This window comes from Periophthalmus magnuspinnatus, chromosome 2 (assembly GCF_009829125.3).
Source record: "Periophthalmus magnuspinnatus isolate fPerMag1 chromosome 2, fPerMag1.2.pri, whole genome shotgun sequence".
Taxonomy (NCBI): Eukaryota; Metazoa; Chordata; class Actinopteri; order Gobiiformes; family Gobiidae; genus Periophthalmus; species Periophthalmus magnuspinnatus.
In genome coordinates, this window is record NC_047127.1 from 6,865,034 (window position 1) to 6,887,979 (window position 22,946).

At 37.1% G+C, this 22,946-nt stretch overlaps 2 protein-coding genes across 3 annotated transcripts in view; one reads left to right on the forward strand and one right to left on the reverse strand.

Annotated features, from left to right (window-relative positions):
* LOC117384771 (diacylglycerol kinase zeta-like) overlaps positions 1-7,390 on the forward strand; it is a 106,412-nt gene extending 99,022 nt beyond the window's left edge. For both annotated transcript variants that reach the window (XM_055227524.1, XM_055227526.1), the window contains 2 exons: positions 846-945; positions 6,555-7,390. In XM_055227524.1, coding sequence (XP_055083499.1) covers positions 846-945; positions 6,555-6,671 — 217 coding nt within the window. In that variant the 3' untranslated portion in view covers positions 6,672-7,390. The remainder of the gene's footprint in view (positions 1-845; positions 946-6,554) is intronic.
* Positions 1-22,946, reverse strand: part of atg3 (autophagy related 3) — a 257,779-nt gene that overhangs the window by 193,600 nt on the left and 41,233 nt on the right. The gene's annotated exons all lie outside the window — the stretch shown is intronic.

A 22,946-nucleotide genomic window follows, 5' to 3' on the forward strand; every position in this document is an offset into this window, starting at 1 on the left:
CGGTCCAATAGCGATGAATCTTGCTGCTAAAGCTAATTTTTCAACTTTCCATTTGAGCCTGCCCCCCTTTGGCTGTTGTGGCTGTGCGTGCGCGTCTTTGCTAGCTCCCTGCAGTCCTCAGAATATATTCCATATGTTGTGACCATCAAACAGGAGCTTCTATACTTCAGAGAGGAGAGATGAGAGGAGAGGAGGAGGAGAGCAGCCCAGGGCCTAGGGGGCAGCACATCTGATCAACTCTCATGTTATTTTTTATTATTATTTTATTTAAAGTTATACTAGACAATAAAAGTAACAACAAAGACCAATGTACAAATACTAACAAAATACTAATGTCAAAAGTGCATAGCATTAAAGAGGCTCATATTTTTGTGTTATGTGTTGCATATGTCTAACTATAAATGCACTTTATTATCCGTTTTCGTGAACAAGAAAGTGTGCTGTTAGCATGCTAGTCGTTGGTAACATTGCTGTGACAGCAAAAGTCTGCTGTGGTCTCTGAAAGTTGTGAAAAGCACTTATAAACTTTGATAGAACTGATATGACACTGGCAAATATATTTATTTACTATAGTGATAATTAAACTCAGTAATGAGTTTGATGGAATGTAGAGGTGCTGATATTATTGAGTGTGGAAAAAAAATAGACAGTAAATGTAACTTGATAAAAAACAATATAATGACAAAGTAAAAATTCAAAACAAAATATAATAATACATATAGATAATCATGGAAAGTGAAATATACAAAATAAATAGTGTTAGAGTTCAAGAGTTCTATTGATGTTTCTGTTTGTGTCCTCGTCCCGGGGCTCCCCCCCTCCTTTTAAACCCCTTCCACCCCCAGAAGAGAGACGGCCCTGCACCGCGCCGCAGGCCTGGGTCAGCGCACCATCTGTGGGTACCTAGTGGACGCGGGGGCGGAGCTTATGAAGGTGGATGCACAGGTAAGAGCGCAACATGTAACAAACCAATTATTCAAGTGGTTATAGATCATGAGTAGAGCGATAAAGTTAGTTTTGGGAGGTTATTTGTAAACAACCAGTGTGTGTTTTTTTGTTTGTTTTTTTATCAAGTGGAACGCAGTAAGTTTTTCTTATCTTTGGTTTTGTCAAATTTGTATCTGTGCAGCGCCCTCTACATTTTACATAATGGTAATACAAGGCTCCTGTTTAGCATGTTGAAATGCTCATGCTAACTTCCCCATAAATGACATGCTAATGCTAAAGCTAATTATAATTAGTATTAGTAGTTAGCTAAACATTCAACAGTAATGATTGGATTGCATTTCTTTTGCTAGGCTAATAATATTTAATACAGATGAGTGCAGCTGAAATGAAAATTGTTAAAATGATGATTGAGTTTTTTTTGTTGTTTTTTTTTTTTTTTTCAGTTATCTATAGTTATAATGTTGTCCTCATCAAAAACATACCCGGAGTTGTGTTTTGTTTCAATTCACATATGTTTAACACAAATACTGCATATTTAGGGTCACTACTGTTCCACCTTGTGATGTCATGTGGTAATACAGGAAGTGCTCCACTGTGTTTTTAAAGTCCATACACCTTCACTAGAATCATTTGGATAATTTCAGTCCTGGAATTGCTGATCTCTGCTGAACTAAAGGTAAACGGTAGCTGTTAACTTAAAAACTACCAGTTCATGACATCACAAGGTGGAACAGAGCATTTTGAGGTTTAAAGATGTAGACAAACTGATAATGCACGTGTGAATGAAACAAAATGCAACTCCAGGTATGTTTTTGATGGGATAACAACATTTCTAACATGACTTAAAGCTCACAAGAGTCAATTTTGTGTAATATATGAGCTTTTAATAGAAATGCTCAGTTTTCATTTGGCTATTTCTTATTATCATTGTAATCAATTGGGAAACAGACCCTTGCCCCCATCCACCAGTACACAGGAACCTCTTATAACTTCATCAATATACAGACTATAGCAGCATTCAGTTCTATCCATTGTCTTTATCCTTTATGTTACACGTGCTTTGTGGGTGTACGCCAACTGTTGGAGTGGTCATTGGAACAGACAGGCAGAGGAGAGCGCAGTAATTGAGGCCCCCAGTGCATACGAATTATACTCTTCAGCTCATCAGGCGCCTTGTTATGCTGGAGTAGATAAGAGATGGTCAAGTTGTTAGTTATCTGAAGAAACTTTTGAATTTAGAACTTATTTTCCAAGACAATTATAAAAAAATAAAAAAAAAAGAAATATAATGAGGCAACAAAAATAATAAGTAGTTTTGTCTTCTTTTTTTTGGACATGACAGAATTAAAATGGGGTGATAAGAGTGGGGAGAGACATGGAGAAAATTGCTGGTAGGGAGATGAAATTAGCACAAAGTTTGACTCTAGACCATCATGCAACACAAACTTAAACAACTTTATGGTGAAAGTTGGTGGTTGGACCCCATTAAACCTGCATTGCATAATTGTAATTGTGTCACTGAGCAAGACACTTTTGACCCACTTTGCCTTGTGTGATTAAAGTGTATATGATAGATTTTTAGGTTTTTCTAATTATTACTTCATTTGGTGTGATAGTACTTAAGTATTTCTTATAGCTTTACATCTGTCAAGTTGAAATTAGTCAAGAAAAGTTGAAAAAAATGTTGGAAATTACAGGAAGTAGCGGCAAGTTTCCCTCTGTCTATGTCATCAGTACACAAAGTTTCAACCAAAATACACAATCAAACACAAGGAACCCACTTTTCTGACAGTTAAAACATACATTAACTTGCAGAATTAAATATATATAGTATTATAAATTAGATCATTTTTGACCTTTGTTTACATCATGGTTGCTAGGTAACAGTTATAGTATTACCTCTACGTGTGTCACATCTACTTTCCATGTTCAAACAGGAAGTAAAATGATAAACTTAACTAAAATTGTGGAAATAAAGAATCGTAAATAGGACTTTTAGCAACATTTTTATATATTTACATTAACTATCCCCTAAAGATTCATTGGCACAGGTCTAGAGCCACTTTTAAAGTCCCTGAACCTGATTTTTTTCCATGTATTTGAACAAACATTTAATATATTTATGTTAACTATCCACTAAAGAGTCATTGGCACAGGTCTAGAGCCACTTTTAAAGTCCCTGAACCTGATTTTTTTCCATGTATTTGAACAAACTTTTAATATATTTATGTTAACTATCCACTAAAGAGTCATTGGCACAGATCTAGAGACACTATTAAAGTCCCTGAACCTGATTTTTTTTCCATGTATTTGAGCAAAATGTGTCTTGCCCCAGCACAGATATATTGTATAAACAGCTCTTGAGGTCAAAATAAGTCCACTGCGTACTGTCTGCATCTAATTATTCTCCGATAATCAGGACGTGTGCGTTAGCATGCTAGTAGTGGTCAGCTTTACCGTGGCGCCAAACTCCATTCTGGTCTCTGAAAGTTGTGAAAAGTGCTTATAAACTCATTGCGGTGATTAATTAGCTAACAAACCTTTTCAAATGAACTACTTTTGTTTTTTTCCATTTTTAAGACTGTAAAAAACGGGTGCAGCGCCTTTTAATTCAGCCAAATCAAGTTGAACATGTTAATTACTGAACTCTTACTTGAGGTTACAAAATGTCTCAGCGACTTTTCAGAGTCAGAAGCTAGTGTCAGATTGGAATGGAAGTCTGTGGGCCTCATTATGAAAGTGGAGTCTACAGTAATTATCACGCAGTAGATGTGACTGTGACAATGGAAGCCCTATTCTGTCAGTACAACCTGGCACTGTTAGGAGCAAACTAGGCCTTATCACAAAGAATAGCGCACAATGTCTGCTGTCTCAATTTGGGAAGACAGTTAGAATACAAAAATGTAAAAATTATAGATGTGTTGGGTAACTCAAAGCCAAAAGCCACTAAACAATTGATTCAACGATGATTTTTGTCGCCCGACCTGATGTTATAAAAAATCCAAAATAACATTATATTGCTCTAAACCTTAAAGATGCACTTAGTAACTTTACTGGTGGAGTGCACACCACCCGCTTGTCTCCTTGGAGAGGTTACTGCTCTGCCAGAAATGTTCCTTAGTATGTCAATGACTATATCTATGTCCTAGGAGACAAACTATTGACGCCACCAGGGAACGATTTGTGGAGAGGTGTTCTCACAAGAATCATGTTTTCAGATATACTTTTGTCAATAAAACACCTGAAATTGAATGAAAGCAAGATGGGTAAGTTTAATATCACACTGTGGAACATTCCAACTGAGCTGGACTCATCGACCAACTGTTAATCTATATTTCAGTCAGTTTGAATGATTTATGCTCAGGCTCGTAGTTGTACGTAGTAATTTATTTGAGCAAGAAGCTTCACTCTCATTGCCCGCTCTATTAAATTATATTGCAGCTTATAATAGGAAGGGCATCTGGCATAAAAACCTGCAACTAGTAGTTTTGTTATAATCAGTTTGAACCAACAGATGTTTTTACACATTAGACATGTCCGCCTCTCATACAGGCACAAGATGCACTATTCCTGTAGATATATTTGTGGTATTTTGATAAATGTCCAAAATGAAAATCTATAAATGTTGATCCTGATCATTTCTGTTAATGAAAATATCCATTATCCCACGATATTCATCCCAGCACAAATCTAAATGATAACCTACTCCACTTTATGTCTGATGATGTTTATTCATAAAAGATAAAATGTTAAACGTCATTTAACATTGATTTGGAGTTACCCACAATTTTCAGGCTAGTTTTCTCATTTTGCCTTTGTCTCATTCATTCACTCCTCTCCCCCTTGTCTGTATGTAGGTCACTGCTGACTTAAACTGGAGGGGTGGTGGGGGTTGGGGGGGGTGGCGCTAGCTATCTCAAAATTAGCCAAAAATGCATGAAGATAAAGCCGGGAAAGCAATATATGATAATTTATTTTAAAAAGCAACCGATAAGACACAAAGGTTAGAAAGGCTAAGTTTGACTGTTAAAAATATGTAAAAATGAATTCTTTCATTTGCAGAGCTCGTAGTTAATTAGAGGAATTTATCAAGAATTATTTGGAGATTTTTCAGTTTCTTTTAATAAGACTTCAGTTGTATTTTGTTGTTGATAAATGCCGTAGAGATATTTAAGACACTAGTGCATATAGATGTGTCTATATTTAGAAGTGCACAGTAGGAGGAAGGGAACAAACAGCCTAATCAAGGACTGTCAAAGTTACAGCGAATCAGGCGATGGCAAAAGATAGAAGAGTTATGTTTATGCAACTGTAATAAGCTCTAATAATAAAGTCAAGTGCATAGCAGAGATTATCAAGGATAGCACCTGTTGGGTCTGATGTATACAGCAAATGAATATGTTGTTTTTAAAATCAGGAGATGCAACTTTGAGTGAGTTTGACACATGGATAAGTCTGGATCATTTCAACATAAAAGTACAATATGTAACTTTTATAGTGCAGCCGGTACGCCACCTGCTTGTCTCTGTGGACATGTTATTTCTTAGCTCTCAGGCATTTCCTCAATTTCAGGTGTTTTATGACTCAAAATGAATGTGGCTATTTTACTGTTAAGTGTCTGTCGAATTGCCTCTTGGCCAAATCTTCCTCGAAAACGATTTTATTTCAAGAGACTTCCTGGTAAGACTAAACTGACTTTCTTACCAAGAGCAGGCTCACATCTCCACAGATCTTGCCTCTAACTCCATGAAGCAGGTGGCAAAGGTTACATCAGAAAAAGGGAATGAATTAGCACCTTTAAATAGCTATTAAAACACATTTGTAAACAGGTTGTATATAAATAAATGGGTTAAATACTGCATATGTCATGTCTTAGGTGGCAGAGTGAAGTATTATTACTTTAAGGTTGAAACTCTTGTCTGTTTTTTCCTTGGGCAACACTGTAGGGGTTCCAAGCAAGTACTAGTTCAAAGCTTGGAGACACAGAGAGGGTCCCAAAAAGGACATCTGACACAAAAAAAACCCACCCCAAAACAACAACAAATACGTCAATACATGAATCTCTGTGTACGAGGCAGTTGATATGATGACCCCAGAGGGCAAAATCAAAAGTCATGTTTTAAGCATGATCTTTAATATTAATACTGTACACAATCTGACGATGCATATTTCACTGTGTGTCATGTTAAATAAGTCATACCTCCAACAGGCTTCTCTTTCATGTCCTGTGTTGTTCATGCTGCGAGACATGAATAAAAAACGCTCAAGTCATGTTTATTTCCACATCATTTATAATATATCTATTTATATGCACAAGAGCATATATGGATTAGTCCAGTTTATATGTATATGTGTATTTTTATATGTATATTCATATTCATTACTATAGAATAACAAACCCTAGATGGCCTACATAGGGTTTTACATCAGACTCCCTTCCTTGTACTACAACATTACCAAGTTTATGCTACGCTAATTGGTGACACAGTGACTAGATGTTTTTGTTTTGCTTTAAATAAAAAAAATAATAAAAAAGACAGAGCAAAAAGAAAAAAAAATGTTAATCATGTATAAATAAATGGTTGGATATTTCTTTTGTCCACTAGGGGGACACTGCAAAGAACCGTGCAGAGAAGGCTAAAGACCCAGAGCTAGCGGCCTGGTTGGACAACAAACAGCATTCGCAGATGATCCAGAGGGAAGACCAGGAAACTGCGGTTTGAATCTGTCTGAACCGATCTGAACTGGTCTGAACCGGTCTGAACCAGTTTGAAGCTGAATCAGCTGGTACAAACTGGATTGAACTGGACTCAAGTGTTATGAACTACAAAAAACCTGCTGTCTGAACTGGATCTAGCCAGCCTGAACTGGACTCAACTGGTCCAAACTGGTCTAAACAGGAAGTGGCTAGAACAAACTGCTATCTAAACTGGATCATCTAGTCTGAACGGGCATTTACTGGACTAAACTGGTCTGAACCGGATTGTGCTGCTGTGTGAGCTAGAAGAAACTGGTCTAAACTAGTCTAAACAGGTCTGAACTGGTCTGAACCAGATTGTGCTGCTGTGTGAACTAGTATTAACTGGTCTAAACTAGAATTTACTGGAATGAAATGTGGACAAAACCAGGATAAGTAGACTAAACCGGGACTAAACCAATAAAACCATACAGAGACTGAACATTATATTGAATCCGTTAAATGTAACTATGACTATTTTAAAATGTGACCAAATGTTGAGACTTGATTTTAGATCTAGAATAATGACACTGCATGCTTACTTCTGTACCACAATGTTATTTTGCTATAAAAGTATATGTTTAAAAGTACAAACTAACTAATCTAGACCAAGAAAATATCTAGTTTTGCTTAAAAATGCCCAGAAGTGCTCTTATCTGAGGAAAGAGAATTTGATCATGATTTCTACACATATTCACCCTTCATTTAGACACATATTTACATTAAAAAAAAATGTTTACTCTTTTTTTTATATATATATATATATATATATATATATATATATATATATATATATATATATATATATATATATATAAAATTAACTGCCTTAAATTCATGGTAGAGACCAAAATCTTTAATTCTTTCTTTTTCTTTTTTCTTTTTTTTTCTTTTTTTTTTTGGTATTTTAATTCTTTAAAAAATATATAATTATTTCTGTGCATGCTATTTTACATAAATTTACTGTGATTTAAGTCAGTGTTATAAATTGATGTGAAATGATTAATTGTGAAATGTGAAATTGTTAAGCCAGTTTTTGAATTTTTTTTTTAATTGTTGTTTTGTTTTGTTTTGTTTTTTCTTTTCTGATTTTTAATGTACTAAATGAAAACATGTGAAGCCTGACGACAGCCAACTTTGGTTCTAACAATAAATGTATGCTCCTTTTTAAATAAAATATAAAAAACTATAATTTTCGTTTCTTTTTTTTTTTCTTTTTTTCTGTTGTTATTCCACAGTATGGCATTAAGTGCATCTATCTCCAAGGAGAATGTTCTATTGTTCCAGTATAACTACATGTATTATAATGTTTTCAATTAATAAAGATTGCAATTGTATGTTATGTAATGGAAACTATCCCCACCAGAGCCTAAACAGCGATGAAGAGGAGGAGATGGAGAGGTTGAGAAGGCTGCTGGTTCTACTGCTGCGGGAAATGACAGAAGATAGCAGACCTTTTTTATTCTTAATTTTGTATTTATTTTTATTTTACTACTAACAGTTATGCACGTATAAATTATGACTATTCTATCTTTTTCCTATAGTTTTCATCTTAACATTCACACCAGGATCGCGTACATTTGAAGCCGGAGCGGTGTCGTGAGAAAGATGGACTCCCCAATGGAAATGTCAACTCCTTCAACTTGTCTCCTGTGACCTTTGTGAGCTCCTGTCTGCTCCTCCTCCAGTCCTTATCCTATATTTATCCTATACTCAAGGTACTACTACTGAGAAAAAAATACTTACAATATTATGTTTTATTTGGTAAGTACTTTGGACAATTTAGCATTAGCATTTTGCGTTTTATAAATTACAGTATTGTATATGTATGATTGAAGTACAGGTTTTCAATGTATATGTAAAGGCTCAAACAGGAACTGCACCCCCTGCTGGCAATAAAGTGAAGCGGTTTAAATAAGGCTAAAAGCAGTAGCAGCTAGTGTCTTAAAAACATGAAAAATAAAACTAGTTGATTTCAAATTGTTTGCAGCGATGTGAAGTTATTCCTCATATTCCTAAAGCGTTCCTAGCATGCTAATTTTTCACCACAATAAGTTGATAAGCGCCGTTCACAACTTTGACTAGCAGGCTAACAGCACATCAACGTTAATTGCTGTTTTGCACACGATAAAAACAGTCCAACCCATAAAACATTAAATGACTTCCTGTTTCGTCCCGTCTAAGCTCCTGATTGGCTGACAGTCCAATTTTGTAACAGGAAGCCCTTTACTTGCCGCTAATTGATCGTTACGCAGACAGGAGTCGATACGAGTGGATTTTTCTACGCGAGTACGGTCTGTTTTGTGTTCTCTGGTTCCAGTTTGGTGGTATTTTACACGTGCAGAGGAACACGCGCGTTTATGGATCCATTTGATGATGACAGGCGTTTTAATGAGCTGCTCTCCTGTCTGTGGAGTGACCCATGTGACCCCACGGCTTTGAACGAAACGAGGAAACACTATCACACACAATACGCTCGTTTGGACTCGTTTTGGAATAATAATATAATGTTTTTGATGTGTGTTGTTATTGTCTATGCAAATCTATTGTGTAGGATTTTGTGGATAAAATCGTATTGTCACAGTGGTTTAAGCATTCGCCCACAAACTAGAAAGACTGCGGTTTAATCCGAGCTGTAATTCATGCAGTTGTTGTGTCCCTGGGCCAGACACTCCACCCACCTTGCCTAGTGGGTAGTAGTAGTAGTAGTAGTGGTGTTGGTGGTAGTGGTAGTGGTGTTGGTAGTAGGTGGTAGCAGTAGTAGCAGTAGAAGTAATGGTAGTAGTTAGCAGGTGGTAGTTAGTAGTAGTAAGTAAGTAGCAGTAGCAGCAATAGTTAGTAGGTAGTAGTAATAGTAAGTAGTAGTAGCGGTAATAGTAGAAGGTTGTAATATTAGTTAGTAGGTAGTAGCAGTAGTAAGTTAGTAGTAGTAGTAGTAGTAAGTAGTAGCAGTAGTTAGTAGGTGGTAGTAGTAGTAGTAGTAGTAGTAGTAGTAGCAGTAGTGGTAATAGTAGTAGGTAGTAGTAGTAGTAGTAGTAGTAGCAGTAGTGGTAATAGTAGTAGGTAGTAGTAGTAGCAGTAGCAGTAGTGGTAATAGTAGTAGGTAGTAGTAGTAGCAGTAGTAGTAGCAGTAGTGGTAATAGTAGTAGGTAGTAGTAGTAGTAGTAGCAGTAGTGGTAATAGTAGTAGGTAGTAGTAGTAGTAGCAGTAGTGGTAATAGTAGTAGGTAGTAGTAGTAGCAGCTGCAGTAGTAGTAGTGATAGCTGGTAGTTGTAGTAGCTCGTTGTAGTATAATATAATGTTTTTGATGTGTGTTGTTATTGTCTATGCAAATCTATTGTGTAGGATTTTGTGGATAAAATCGCAATGTCACAGTGGTTTAAGCGTTCGCCCATCAACTAGAAGGTATGCGGTATAATCCAAGCTCCAAATCATGCAGTTGTTGTGTCCTTGGGCCAGACACTCCACCCACCTTGCCTATGTATAATTGCAGTATATGCATAAGTGATTGGTGTTAGCCGCAGGGGCCGACGGCAGATTGACAGCCAACATTGAATAAATACTGCACTGAGGGTGTACATATATGTATATATTTATACATATTCATTGTTGTATTATTTAAGCCGTGGATACTGGTTTGACCATAGCTAACGTTATCTTTGATCTCCACATCTCCATTGCTTCCCCCGAAAAGTTTTTTTTTTTTTAGATTTTGGAGTGATGACATGATCCAAGGACTGTCAGGAGGAAGAGAGGAGAGAGGAGGATGTGGGGGATGCGGTTTTGGTGACATCAAACAGTTTAAAAGGAACTAGACAGTTAAGACAGCGAAAATCTGGTACAGCGACTTTGACGGTATTATTTTTTTTTAATAATATGGTTCTTTTTAATCACAAAAACTCAAGGCATTATCAAGTACTTTATTATAACTCCACACTACTGCTGTTTAATAAGTAGACAGAGTATATATTATAGATTTATTTATATTTTGTACGTAAATGTCTTATTTTGAGCTGTTATCCTCCGACTGACGTTCTCCAGAATATTCTATCCCACAATCATCTCCATAATTATTCGCCAGACTGCTTAGCACGGATCTGAATTACCAAACAATGGCGTCAGAATGCGTCGCGGAGGGTTATATTTCCTGATTTTCTGATGAGGTCCTCGAAAGCCTCGCTCGTGTGTCTTTTTGAAGTGCGACTGTACCGTGGGATATTTACATGCGTTTGAAGTGCAGGGCGAGGGGTGGCACTGGCAGGCTCCTTCGCAACACTCTGCGCTAGGCCTTGCTAACGCTATCTTTGATCTCTGCACAAGTTTGTTTCCCCTGAAAAGTTTTTAAGCTTTGGAGTGATAAAGTGATCCGAGGGCTGTCAGGAGGAAGAGGAGGAAGAGGGAGGGCGTTTTCACTGACATCATTTAGTGGGAGAGGAGGAAAGTAGTCAGAGGAGTAGATGGGGGAGCAATAGTAGAGTAGTTGTGGTTACTAGTAGTAGTAGTAGTAGGAGGAGGAGGAGTTCGTAGTGGTAGTAGTAGACGAAAACTTATCCTTTAAAAAACATATCTCAAAATGATGTAACAGTTTAAAATCTAAATTATCATTTTATAACAGAAACAAATATTGTATACCAGTGAGTTACAGAAAAGAAATAGTGCAAGCACCTTCCTCTCCGTACTGTATTATGGAGATGTGGTACATGCAGACTTCAGCCTCTACTTTGAAACCGTTGGATCCACTATTTCACTCGGCCCTTCGTTTTATTACAGGTGATGGATTTGTAACTCATCATTGTTTCTCTATGAAAAAGTGGGTTGTCCATCACTGTCTGTTAGAAGAGAACAGCACTGCATTAAGTTTATCTATAAGGGGCTACTTCAGAAACTGCCAGAATACCTCACCTGTTTGTTAATCATTGATATCCTTAGGCAAGACACTTCACCCACATTGCCTAGTATGAAAGTGGTGTGTGCGAGAATGATAGGTTGTGGTTGGAGGGGCCGATGGCGCAGATTGGCAGCCTCACTTCCGTCAGTCTGCCCCAGGGCAGCTGTGGCTACAATAGTAGCTTACCATCACCAAGTGTGGAAATTAATGAATAATGACTATAGTGTAGAGCTTTGAGAGGCTTTGAAAAGCTCATTACAAGTGTAAGCCATTATTATTATTAGTAGTAGTAGTAGTAGCTGGTAGTAGTAGTAGTGGTAATAGTATCCCAGTCTCTTGACAGGAAGAGACTTGTCCAATCTACACATTCAACCATAGATTATTTTAAAAATACATTTTAATTTAAAAGCTCAAAAATCAATATGTCCTGCATCAACAAGTACCGGTACTTCATTTTCTAGTTTCATATACATTATTCATATACATTTATTACTGTCATTAATCTATAAGAATTAATTATAGAAAGAGAGGCTTTTCTGCAAAATCAACTTTGTAGAGCCTTTATAGAGATGTTAAATTTTTATTAACATATTTTCATTCACAAATACTTTTTCACTAGTAACCTCTGAGCAGTATGATATAACACCTTTTACAGCCCTCTTACACCCCGTACAATAGGCCTTAATGTCACCCTCTATCAGGTCCTCTACTCCGGACCCTTCGTGTATACCCCCCGGCTCCTCCTCTACTCCCTATACTCTGTGTATCTGTGTATCCTCACAGAAACGGTGAAAGCTTTGAAGGTTTGGAGAAAGTTATCAGAGCGGAGAGAACGGACACCTCAGGGAAGGACTGCATTCACTAGAGGCTCAGGGAATATATGATGGACCAAATACATGTTATGTAATACTCTGATGGTGGTAGTGGTGTAGTAGCAGTATTAGTAATAGTTGCAGTAGTAGTTGTTGGTGTTATTACGGTAGTAGTTGTAGTAGTGTGGTGTAGTTATAGTTGTAATAGTAGCATATATAGTAGTAATAGTGATAGTAGTGGTAGTGGTAGTAGTCTTAGTAGTAGTAGTAACAGAAGCAGTAATAACAGGAGCAATAGTAGTAGTAGTAGTAGTTGCAGTAACAGCAGTAACAGTAGTAGTAGTAGTATTAGCAGCAGTAGCAGTAGGAGTAGTAGCAGCCGTATCAGCAGTAGCAGTAGCAGTAGTAGTAGTAGTAACCAGCCTAAATGTCAGCAGTTGTTGTTGTTGTGTTCTTGAGCAAGACACTTTACCCCCCTGGCCTTTGTAAAATAGTGTTAAACAAAAGGGGCCGATGGTGCAGATTGGCAGCCGCACTTTCATCTGTCTGTCCCAGGGCAGCTGTCATGATAGTATTCAGATGTCTTATTTAAATGTTTTTTTTTCTGGTGGTTGTCCTGGTAACAAAATTATAAAGTCAAATGTTGTGCCTTGAGGTATTTCCAAGAAAGTCATATTATTACAATTAATAGTTAATACGTATAATTGTGCTCATTAAATTGGCTCATTAAAAGTATTGTTTCAGCAGAGAGGACAATTAGCATCACATTGTCATTTAGATAATTTGGGATTTTATTGTACTTTTTAAAAATTGAACTCCCTCCATCTTTTAACCAGAGCCTTTGGGCAAATATGTCCAGAGCAGCGGGTGACCACGGATCAGCACCAAATCTGCTGTTTTCAAAGAATAGACACAAAAAATGAGAAATCTGAAATAAATATATCAACATTAAACTTTTGTCACTTCTAGACTTACTCTCACTGGGAAGAGTAACACAACTTTTCCCCAAGTAAGAGTACTGTTACACTGTCAAATACAGTATACACAATAATGTACAGGTACAAGAGCAAAAAATACTCAAATGAACAAATCTACTTAAGTAAAACTACTTAAGTATCCATTTAAAGAGTATTTTGGATGGACTTTGGTCCTATATTACGCCAAATTTACTCTTGTGAGCTTCTAGTCATGTGTTACCTCATCAAAAACACACCTGAAGTTATGTTTTGTTTCATTCACATGTTTAAGTAATCCTTTATTATTAGTCTGTCTACATCTCCAAAGCTCAAAATGCTCTGTTGCACCTTGTGATGTCATGAAGTGATAGTTTTCAAGTTAACAACTAACTTTTTACCTTTTGTTCAGTAGAAATGTGCAATTCCAGAGCTGAAATGATCCAAATTATTCTAATGAAGGTGTATGGATTTTAAAAACACAGTGGAGCACTTCCTGTATTACAACATGATGACATCACAAGGTGGAACAGAGTGTTTTCTGTTTGCAAGAACTCAAGCTAAATATGGAGGATTTGATTGTTAAACATGTGAACGAAACAAAACACAACTCTCGGTGTGTTCATGATGAGGAAAAAACATAACAGTTCAGAAAATTGCGTAATATGGGCCCTTTAAAGTGTCAAACGTAGTGATTTTGATCAAGATCGGAGCTGAATTTTGTTTAACAGAAAAGAAATGAATAGATTTTTTGTTTTTCTTAGCTGTTTTTAGATCTATGAACATGCTAAAATGTAAATCCCTCAACCATTTCAGGCGGCCTCCGAGTAATAGAAAAATCAGACCAGTTCAAAAATAGTAGAAAGTAGAAAAGTCTTTTAAACGCTTTTTTGGCACTCGTAATACCCCTTAAAACGCAATTCCATTCAACCACACCATCCTCTCTGTGTAGCCAGGCCAAACATCTCTCCCCAGGCTCTTCCCTCTCCTCCTCCTCCTCCTCTTCCTCCTTCTGCTCTTCCTACTCTTCTTGGAAAACCCCTCCTTGTCACCGTTAGCTTGTGGGCGTTCCATTGTTCCGTTTCTCTCCTCCTTTCTTCTCTTTCAGAATCCAGTGTAGACTCGGCTTATCGTGATGCAACTGACGCCAATGTTTGTGATAGCTTCTTTCTTCTGATCCCAAAGAGGCGTTCCGACCAACCGTGCAACATAAGTACGGGTGGTTGCATCAGGAAAACATATGCGGGCTTTGAAATGAAGAAGTCAAGCTGGAAAAAAAAATATGACTAATGATTTGTCTGACTTCCAAATGGAGATTTAAAGATAGGGGCTAAAACATGCACAATAATCCACCAGGCGAAGGCTTTGGAATTCTGCTCCAAATTCGCTTCAATGAGCTTCGTTTGACACACTCTTACGCCACAAGTCCTCGAGATCTGGAGATGGGTCCCACTGCTCCTGACAGGTTGCCTCAATAGGGACATTTTTCCTCTGCATTTGACCCATCGTTCAGTGCCGTTGGGGGTATCCTGTCAGGAGTAACACCGAGGGATCCATCTCCAGAGATCTTGAGCTGGCTTGGAAGTTTAAATATAACCAAGACTATGGTGGTTGGTGTTCTGCAGGTGCTCAAATAGGACATATGTTGTTGTTTTACTAGTTATTATAATGTTTACAACTAAAACTACTTTACGTGTAAGCTAGGAAAACCGGAAAACCAACTTCAGCTGACCAGTGTTTCACATAAATGTAAAAAACAAAACAAAAAACAAATATACAGATGATACGATACATAGGAAAAGATCAATGAAACACCGACTTCCCTCGGTATTCAACATTACATCTACAGGTTTTGCCGTTGCAAGACGCCAGCTCCTCTTCCATTGGAAATCAAAAAATTCCCCATCCAGCTCGTTATGGATTAATGAGGTTATGTCCTTTTTGAAAGTGGAGATGATTAGATATACCAAGTACTGTATTGTAAACAAATTTTATAGAAAGTGGCAACCATTTATTGACTTTTTTTAAACTGTCTAAGCCCCCCTCCCACGTTTATTATTATTATTATTATTATTATTATTATTATTATTATTTATTATTATCATACTTTACTTATGATTTATATTGTAATTGTATATTTTTTATTATTTATTGTGTGAAGCTCTTCTTATTCTATTATTCTATTCACTATTTATTTTTTAAGTTTTAGTTCTTGTTATATAAAAATGAAAAAAGTTGTATATGTATTTATTGTCTAAATAATATTATATAATATTTGTTCACTTATCATTAAAAATATGAAACAGAGAAACACCAATTTAAACCGATTTTTCCAAAAACATGTAAATCCAGGAACTACGATTGATGTCTTGTGGTTTGAATCTCCTAGATCTGAATAACACACCTGGAGAATCGGATACATACTCGGATACTCGCTGCACGCAACACCGCAGTCTGATTTAAATTAGCAGAGGCATTCAACTGCATGAGGTAAGAAACAGCCAGCAAAATATTAGACGTGTTTGGACGTGCACGCATTCATTTTAGATCAGCAGGTGATGACAAGCTCGTCTCTCATGGAGGGCTGGTAGTTTATGTTTTGTTTCACTAGTCATTTTTATTAGAAATTCTAGCTGCAAAGTTTTAGTCCCATTGCTAAATTAGTAGACGTCCCTGAATGTCTCGCAGCTCCACTTCGCACCTGTTTGCTTCTCTGACCTGCTTCAGACTGGGACGAGAGAGGTCTGACAGCTTTTCGATGATTTTAATTTGGCTGTTGAGTGCACTCTGTGTTCTCTGTGCATATAAACATAGTGACAGTTTAATTTTTTAGCAACTTTTGTAAAGCCTTTGAGGTGACTGGTATTCTAAAAATGACATGAATAGAAGTGCAGTGCGTGGTGGTAAAGTGGTTAACTCCACCAGTTTCTGACAGTTTTCCAGGCGACACATTACATGCTACTTCCCATGGAATTTACTATGTTGAAAATATGTTTTTTTACATTTTGCAGTATTTATAACATTACCAATGTGAAGTCATATAATTAGTTTTCTAGAATTTTCTATATATAAAAAATAAATATAAAAGGTTGTCTTGACCTAAAGAGTATGTACCGGTACTTTGTTTTTCATGCCAGCCAAAAACTGCATAATAATTTAAAAAAAAAAAACCATATATAATTCGCACTGGAGTATAAGTCGCATTTTTAGGGGAAATTTATTTTACAAAATCAGAGACCAGGAACAGACATTTTATCTTTAAAGGCAAGTTGTAAAAATAACAATAAAATAGAGAACAACAGGCTGAATAACAGTATAGCACGCTAACATAACACAGACAACAAACTGTCTGGTATGTTAAGCTAAGATATTAACAGTTCATCAGATAATTAAAGCATCAAAAACAAGCTAACAAGTTTACTCTGGATCTCACTCCAAATCTCTAAATCCGTTGAATTCTTCTCTTCCATGTGGCTGTCATACTGGCACACAAGTCTAGAGTGCCCTCACGCAGTTGTCAATGTGACAATAACGAAGATGTGAAATTATATATTTTAATAATTTCACATATAAGTCGCACCTGAGTATAAGTTGCACCCCTGGACAAACTATGAAAAAAGTGCAACCTATAGTCCCACGGTAGTTGCAAAATCAAAAATTTGCTTTGAATCAGCAAACATTTTGGTTAAAAGTATGGCAGAATGCGTTTTATTTTATGGCTATATATTGTTTTTAGTGTTTACATACAACATGTCTCAAGGCTAGGATCTTGCTAGCTAGCAGGGGTGCACAATCTGTAACATCCCCAATAGACTGATGTGTATATAGTAAAAACTATGTTAAACCTTTATTTATACTAAACAAATGAACTCTGTCTATTTACTTACCTTATTACCTTATTCATAATTAGGCTTGTATGAACTTTTTAAAAACTTTTGTATCATCTTTATCTGTCCATATATTTGATGGACAGTAGTATTTTTAGCACTGCCTGTGTTATGTAAGCTTAAGCAGCAGTACAATAGTGAGGGGGTCCACTCTGCACTGCCCCAGGCTCTCTGTTCACTCTATGCTAAAGTATAACTTCTAAAAAGAGCCCGAGGAGCAAGCACCTGTCTCACTTCCTGTAATAAACTAACTCTACTTAAGCAACAACATGTACCTCACAGCTAATGCAAGAATGTCATATCAAGTTTGTATAAGCAGTAATACTTTTGAATAGTATTACATGTATTATAACTTAAATGAATGTAGATATATGTAAAACTTAATCCAGCAATCATTTCTGTGTGTAGTTTCCCGCTGGGAGCAGTTTGAATCTATAAAAATGAGGCTATAAACAGCAGCCGTCGGAGGTAAGAGTTTGTTAAAGGTACACTGTGTAGCTTTTTGGCTGCCTAATTCTGTGGGAAAACTGCAGACCTGGCAACACTGTTCTGGAGATGTTATTACTTTGCCTAGAATCTTCCTCTGTATGTCATTAATCTTGTTTATCTCCATGGAGACCAGCACTTGGGACGTATTGGTTGCAGGTGGCGAGGGACCCCGAGAATGCTGAAACAATGAAATGGTCTAAATAAAGAAACTCTTTTTTATGAGTTAAAAATAAACAAATGTGAAGTAGCACAGGGACTCCCAGACTTTCCTCTACACACATACTTCCTCTAGTTCTTCCAGAGGGATCCCGAGGCGCTCCGCAGCTTCCCTGGGATCTTCTCCCCAGGATCTTCTCATGCCCGGAAAACCTCCTAAGGATGGCGTCCAGCAGACATCCGGAACAGATGTCCAAGCTGCTCCTCTCGACGTGGAGGAGCAGCAGCTCTACTCTGAGTGACTGAACTCCTCACCCTATGTCCTAGGTGTGAGTAGGAACAGAGATCTAAACCAGGACTAGACAAGGACTAAACCAGGACTAAACAAGGACTAAACAAGGGCTAAACCAGGACTACATCAGGACTAGAGCAGGACTAAACCAGGGACCATAGGTAAGGGTAAGAATGTAGACTGTAAATCAAGATCTTTACCTTTCAGCTCGTTCCTGTAGCATATTGGTGAAATCAAACGGCTCATATTGTGTCATAATTACTCCATATATTTTTACGGTTAAAGTGAGGTATTATATTTTTATTGATGAAAACTGCTTCTTTTCTAGCACCAGTTGCTGCATCCCGTCCTCTGCACCTGGTGTCCCCACACACACTCTGTGCAGTCTGGGTAAAAACAGTGGAGCGAGGAGCCCAGCTGTGTGGGGCCCTCGGGGGACAGGGAGGAGACAGGCGCGGGGCCGTCATTACCATGCTTAGCTCTCCTCCTCGCGTCTCCTTGACTCGTCTCCTAACTTGCGTCCTAACTCCCCTGCTGTCTCCTCATCTCCTAACTTGTCTCCTAACTCATCTCTTGTCTCCTCCGCTTATCTCCTAGTTCGTTTCCTCGCTCCTCTGCTGTCTTCTCCCTGGACACAGAAGTCAGTCTTGTTCACAGTTTGGCTAACACAGTCTGTTTACAAGTGACAGCCAGGGAAAACATTTAAAAACAGACACATACAAGCGAGAATTCTCTGTTCAGCCAATATATTTAATGAACAATATTACAAAAAAAGACAAAAATTTGATAAAAATAAGAATATTTTATGTTTCAGTTTTGCTTGTGTTTATTGCACTGAAAAACATGTGTCCTTATTGTGAGCAGTCCTTGCCTCTCCACAGATTTGGCCTGGTGGAGGGCCTTCTCCTGCTTGTTTCCATGGATATGTTGTTTTTTTTTAGCTATATTCTTATTATAACTTTCTATTTCCACGGAATCATGCAGGTGACGTGCCGCCCCCAGAATGTTACATACTGTACCTTTAACCTCCTAGGACCATTCACATATGCAGACAACACATTTTGGGTTGTCTAGGCCACAACGCAAATTTTTTAGAAGAAAAAGAAGGAACAGCAACAATGCAAAAATGTTCAGTTGATGAATGTGCATATATACAGTGTATTTATACCCGTTTAGTCTGGTCAAAGTGGCTGGAGGCCGCTAGACGCACAAACACGAGATACACCCGTGCATAACAGATGGGATCATGAAGGTTAGGTCAAAAAGATCCATAACAATACAAATAAAGATTTAAGGTCAAGAAAGCCATAACAAATCTTTTTAAGAGTTTAGAGTGTTTTTTTTGGGGGGGGGTTTGCCTTTTTTTGTAAAGGCACATGTCTTCCTGCTCATTTTGGCACTTCACATGAGACACATTGTTCCAAAAGGCACAGTTGTTTGTTTTTACATTCAGGACAAATGTTGTCAAAGGTCAGGCGCTTGATAAATAGTTTTTGCAAATCATTATTCAAATGTTTTATCAAAATGATTAAAACGTCCACATATGAGGACATTCGTTTTACATTGCTTTTCTCAGAAACTACATCATGTAAAAAGATAATTATTTGTATTTACACTCATCTGGTCCCAATCAGCCTAAATAATAAAGAGAAATTAAAGTATATCATGCAAGAGCTCGGTCTTAGGAGGTTAAAGTAGATATGGCCAATCTCCCAACCATCAACCAATCACAGCCTGCTATTTCAAATGAACTAATTCTGTTTTTTTACATTTTAAAAATCAGATACTACACCTTTGATACTGCCATTTTAGCGACAACCCTCCTCATTAGCTGCAGCCCCCTCAGCCTCTCCATCTTCTCCTTTTCAGAATGTGGCCAAACCTCTTTGTCAAAGCCTGTCAGATTTCAGAAGCTAAGCAGCGCTGGGCCTGGTTAGCACTTGGATTGGAGACCGCTGGAAATACCAGGTGCCACAGAGGGAACGCCGGTGACGAAAAAAAACATTGTGTCATTGTGTCCTTAGGCAAGACACTTCGCCCACATTCATTGCCTTGTAAATGAATGAGTGGTATGTGCATGAGTGTCGGTTATGACGGAAGGGGCTGACGGTGCAGATTGGCAGCCTCGCTTCCATCATCGCCGAATGTGGAGTGAATGAATAATGCACAGAACAGCAAAACGTCTGGAAAAGCGCTGTATAACACTATGCATTATTAAGTTACATTAAGAAACCCTTCTCATCTTATACCCCGTTTACTCTTTCCAGACAACCCCGCTCTCCCGTCTCATTGTTGTGTCTGGCTCTGGAGGACGCCCGCTCCAGTCAGCCCCCCTCACAGCTTTGTGTTTGACCCAGATTGGAGCCTCTTGTCTGGGTACCCCTCTCCTCTGGCTCCTCCTGCTGCTTTACAAACAAAAACGTCAAGTTATCACAAGGTAAGAATTATACATTTTTACATTTTCTCACAGTGGGTTTGATGGTGAGGTAAGTTGTGGTTAAACTTATTCTTGGCTGGAATTTTAAGGATGTTCAGCAAAGTCATGTCTAAAATTTTGAAACTTTTTACTGGTATTTTTGTGTTTTTGGTTTGTGAATTCAGAAATTTGCAGTTGGAGGTTAAATATAATTGGTAATATATGATTTTCTCAACTGGTTGGGTTGAGAAAAGGAGTTTATTTTAAAATACTAGTGCGTATCACTGCTGACTTCTACTACTTCTACAACTAGTATGGCCATTATATTACTACAATGACCGCAACTACTGTTCTACTTTAACTACTACTACTACTAAAGCTTTACTACTACAACAACTACTACTACCAGTCAAGCAAATATATTTATACGCTACTATTTGTTTAGTGTGTTCAGTTTCAGTCAAGTTTTAATCAGACATGGGATGAATGGCCAGTAGAGGGCAGCAGAGGGAATTTCCAGTGATTTTTTTAATTTTTTTATTTATTTAAACAAAACTTTCAAAAAATAAAAAAATAAAAATTCTAAAAAAATCTATTGCAGTTTGAAAGATTTTTTATACATGTGTAACTGAATAAATGTCTTTTTAAAACTAAAAAAAATACTGCAATTTGAAAGATTACGAAAGTACTGTTTTTGTTGTTTGTTTTTATGTTTTTTTTACATTGAATAAATGCAAGATAGATAACTTTAATGCCATACTGTTGAACATTCCAGGCAAAACAATAACATCTCCATGGAAACAAGACTGTGTTGGACCTTTCACCAGAAAAGTTACTTAGTGCATCTTTAGCTTATAAATTTTACATCAAACTGTTTCACTTATTGGACAGTAGGAAATGTTGTATTGCCCCACTATGGAGAATTTAACCCACAACTTAGAACATTTAATCAATTATATTTTATAGTTTTGCAGTAGTGTCAATACTCGGACTGTCTAAAACCAGACCTGTACACAGAGTATCTGATATACTCACATACTGCAAGTTTAGTACTTTAGTTTTGATGTACTGGTCCCACTCTCTCCATTTTCCTCTTTTCTTTATTTAAAACCTGACCTTTTGCAGGAGGTTAGTCAGAACATGTGAAACAGGTGGTAATCAAGGCCTGTTTCTGAATATGAAATCATTTTTTGATAACACAATGGCACAAAAGTGAAAGACTCATTTGCCTTTAAAACGAGTAAACAGTGTGGTACCAGACGTGACTTTGGGAGATTTTTATATTTTCGTAAAAAAACATGTGAACCTGTCTCTTATTTCTGCCAAATATACGGACTTGAGGTGCAGTTACAGTACAGTAAGATGGTGCATTTTAAGTATATTTTGCAATCCTTTTCAAGCCAAATGTTTGATGCTGACTGCAAATATACTTTTAATTAAGTAGATTTAACCCTGATAATAGCCTTGGATCAGCACAAAATAATTACATTTAAAAAAGAACTAATGCACAGATTCCAGTCTGTGTTCATCATTCACACTGAAATATAAATACAGTTTTTCTATATTAAAATATAAAATGTACTGAGACCATAAAATGTATGCTAATTACCTTTATGATTTTCACCTTCATTTCTGGTCTGGACTTTTACTTACTTCCCCGTTTGAAATGTCAGAGGTCAATAGGGCGTCCACTTAAACCTTATATAGGTCCATTCTATGTTTTAATGCATAAGTTTGATACTCTAAACGAGAAATATCTTGTAGAAGTTGTTTAAACATGGCAAATGTTGGAGGATTGTCTTAAATAAAATGCATTTTTTGGATAAATATGATATAATACCCAGTTGTTTCTGTAATAATGATTTTATTTCTATATCATATTCAGCACCAAAAAGGCTTCTTATAGGAGATATCTTAAGGGACGTTTTGGTGATTTTGGCCGTAGGCAAAGCAAGGCAAGTTTATTTGTACAGCATAATTCATACACAAAGAAATTCAGAGTGCTTTACAGAATAAGAAATACATTAAAATCACAAAACAACAAATGAAAACATAAATACTCATCATAAAATAAACATTAAAAGAGAATAGTGCAGAACAAAACCCTTTCAGTCATATGCACAGATAAACAGAACTGTTTTGAGTCTAGATTTAAACATTGTCAATGCCTGTCTCACATCTTCAGGAAGAATGTTCCAGGTTTTAGCTGCATAAAACTGAAATGCTGATTCTCCATGTTTAGTTCTGACTCTGGGCACCAGCAGGAGGCCGGTCCCTGGAGTCCTCAGAGTGTGAGATGACAGTAAAGTAAACTCCAGAGCTCTCTTAGTTGACTACAGTCCCAAAACATGTGAAAATAGGATCTTAT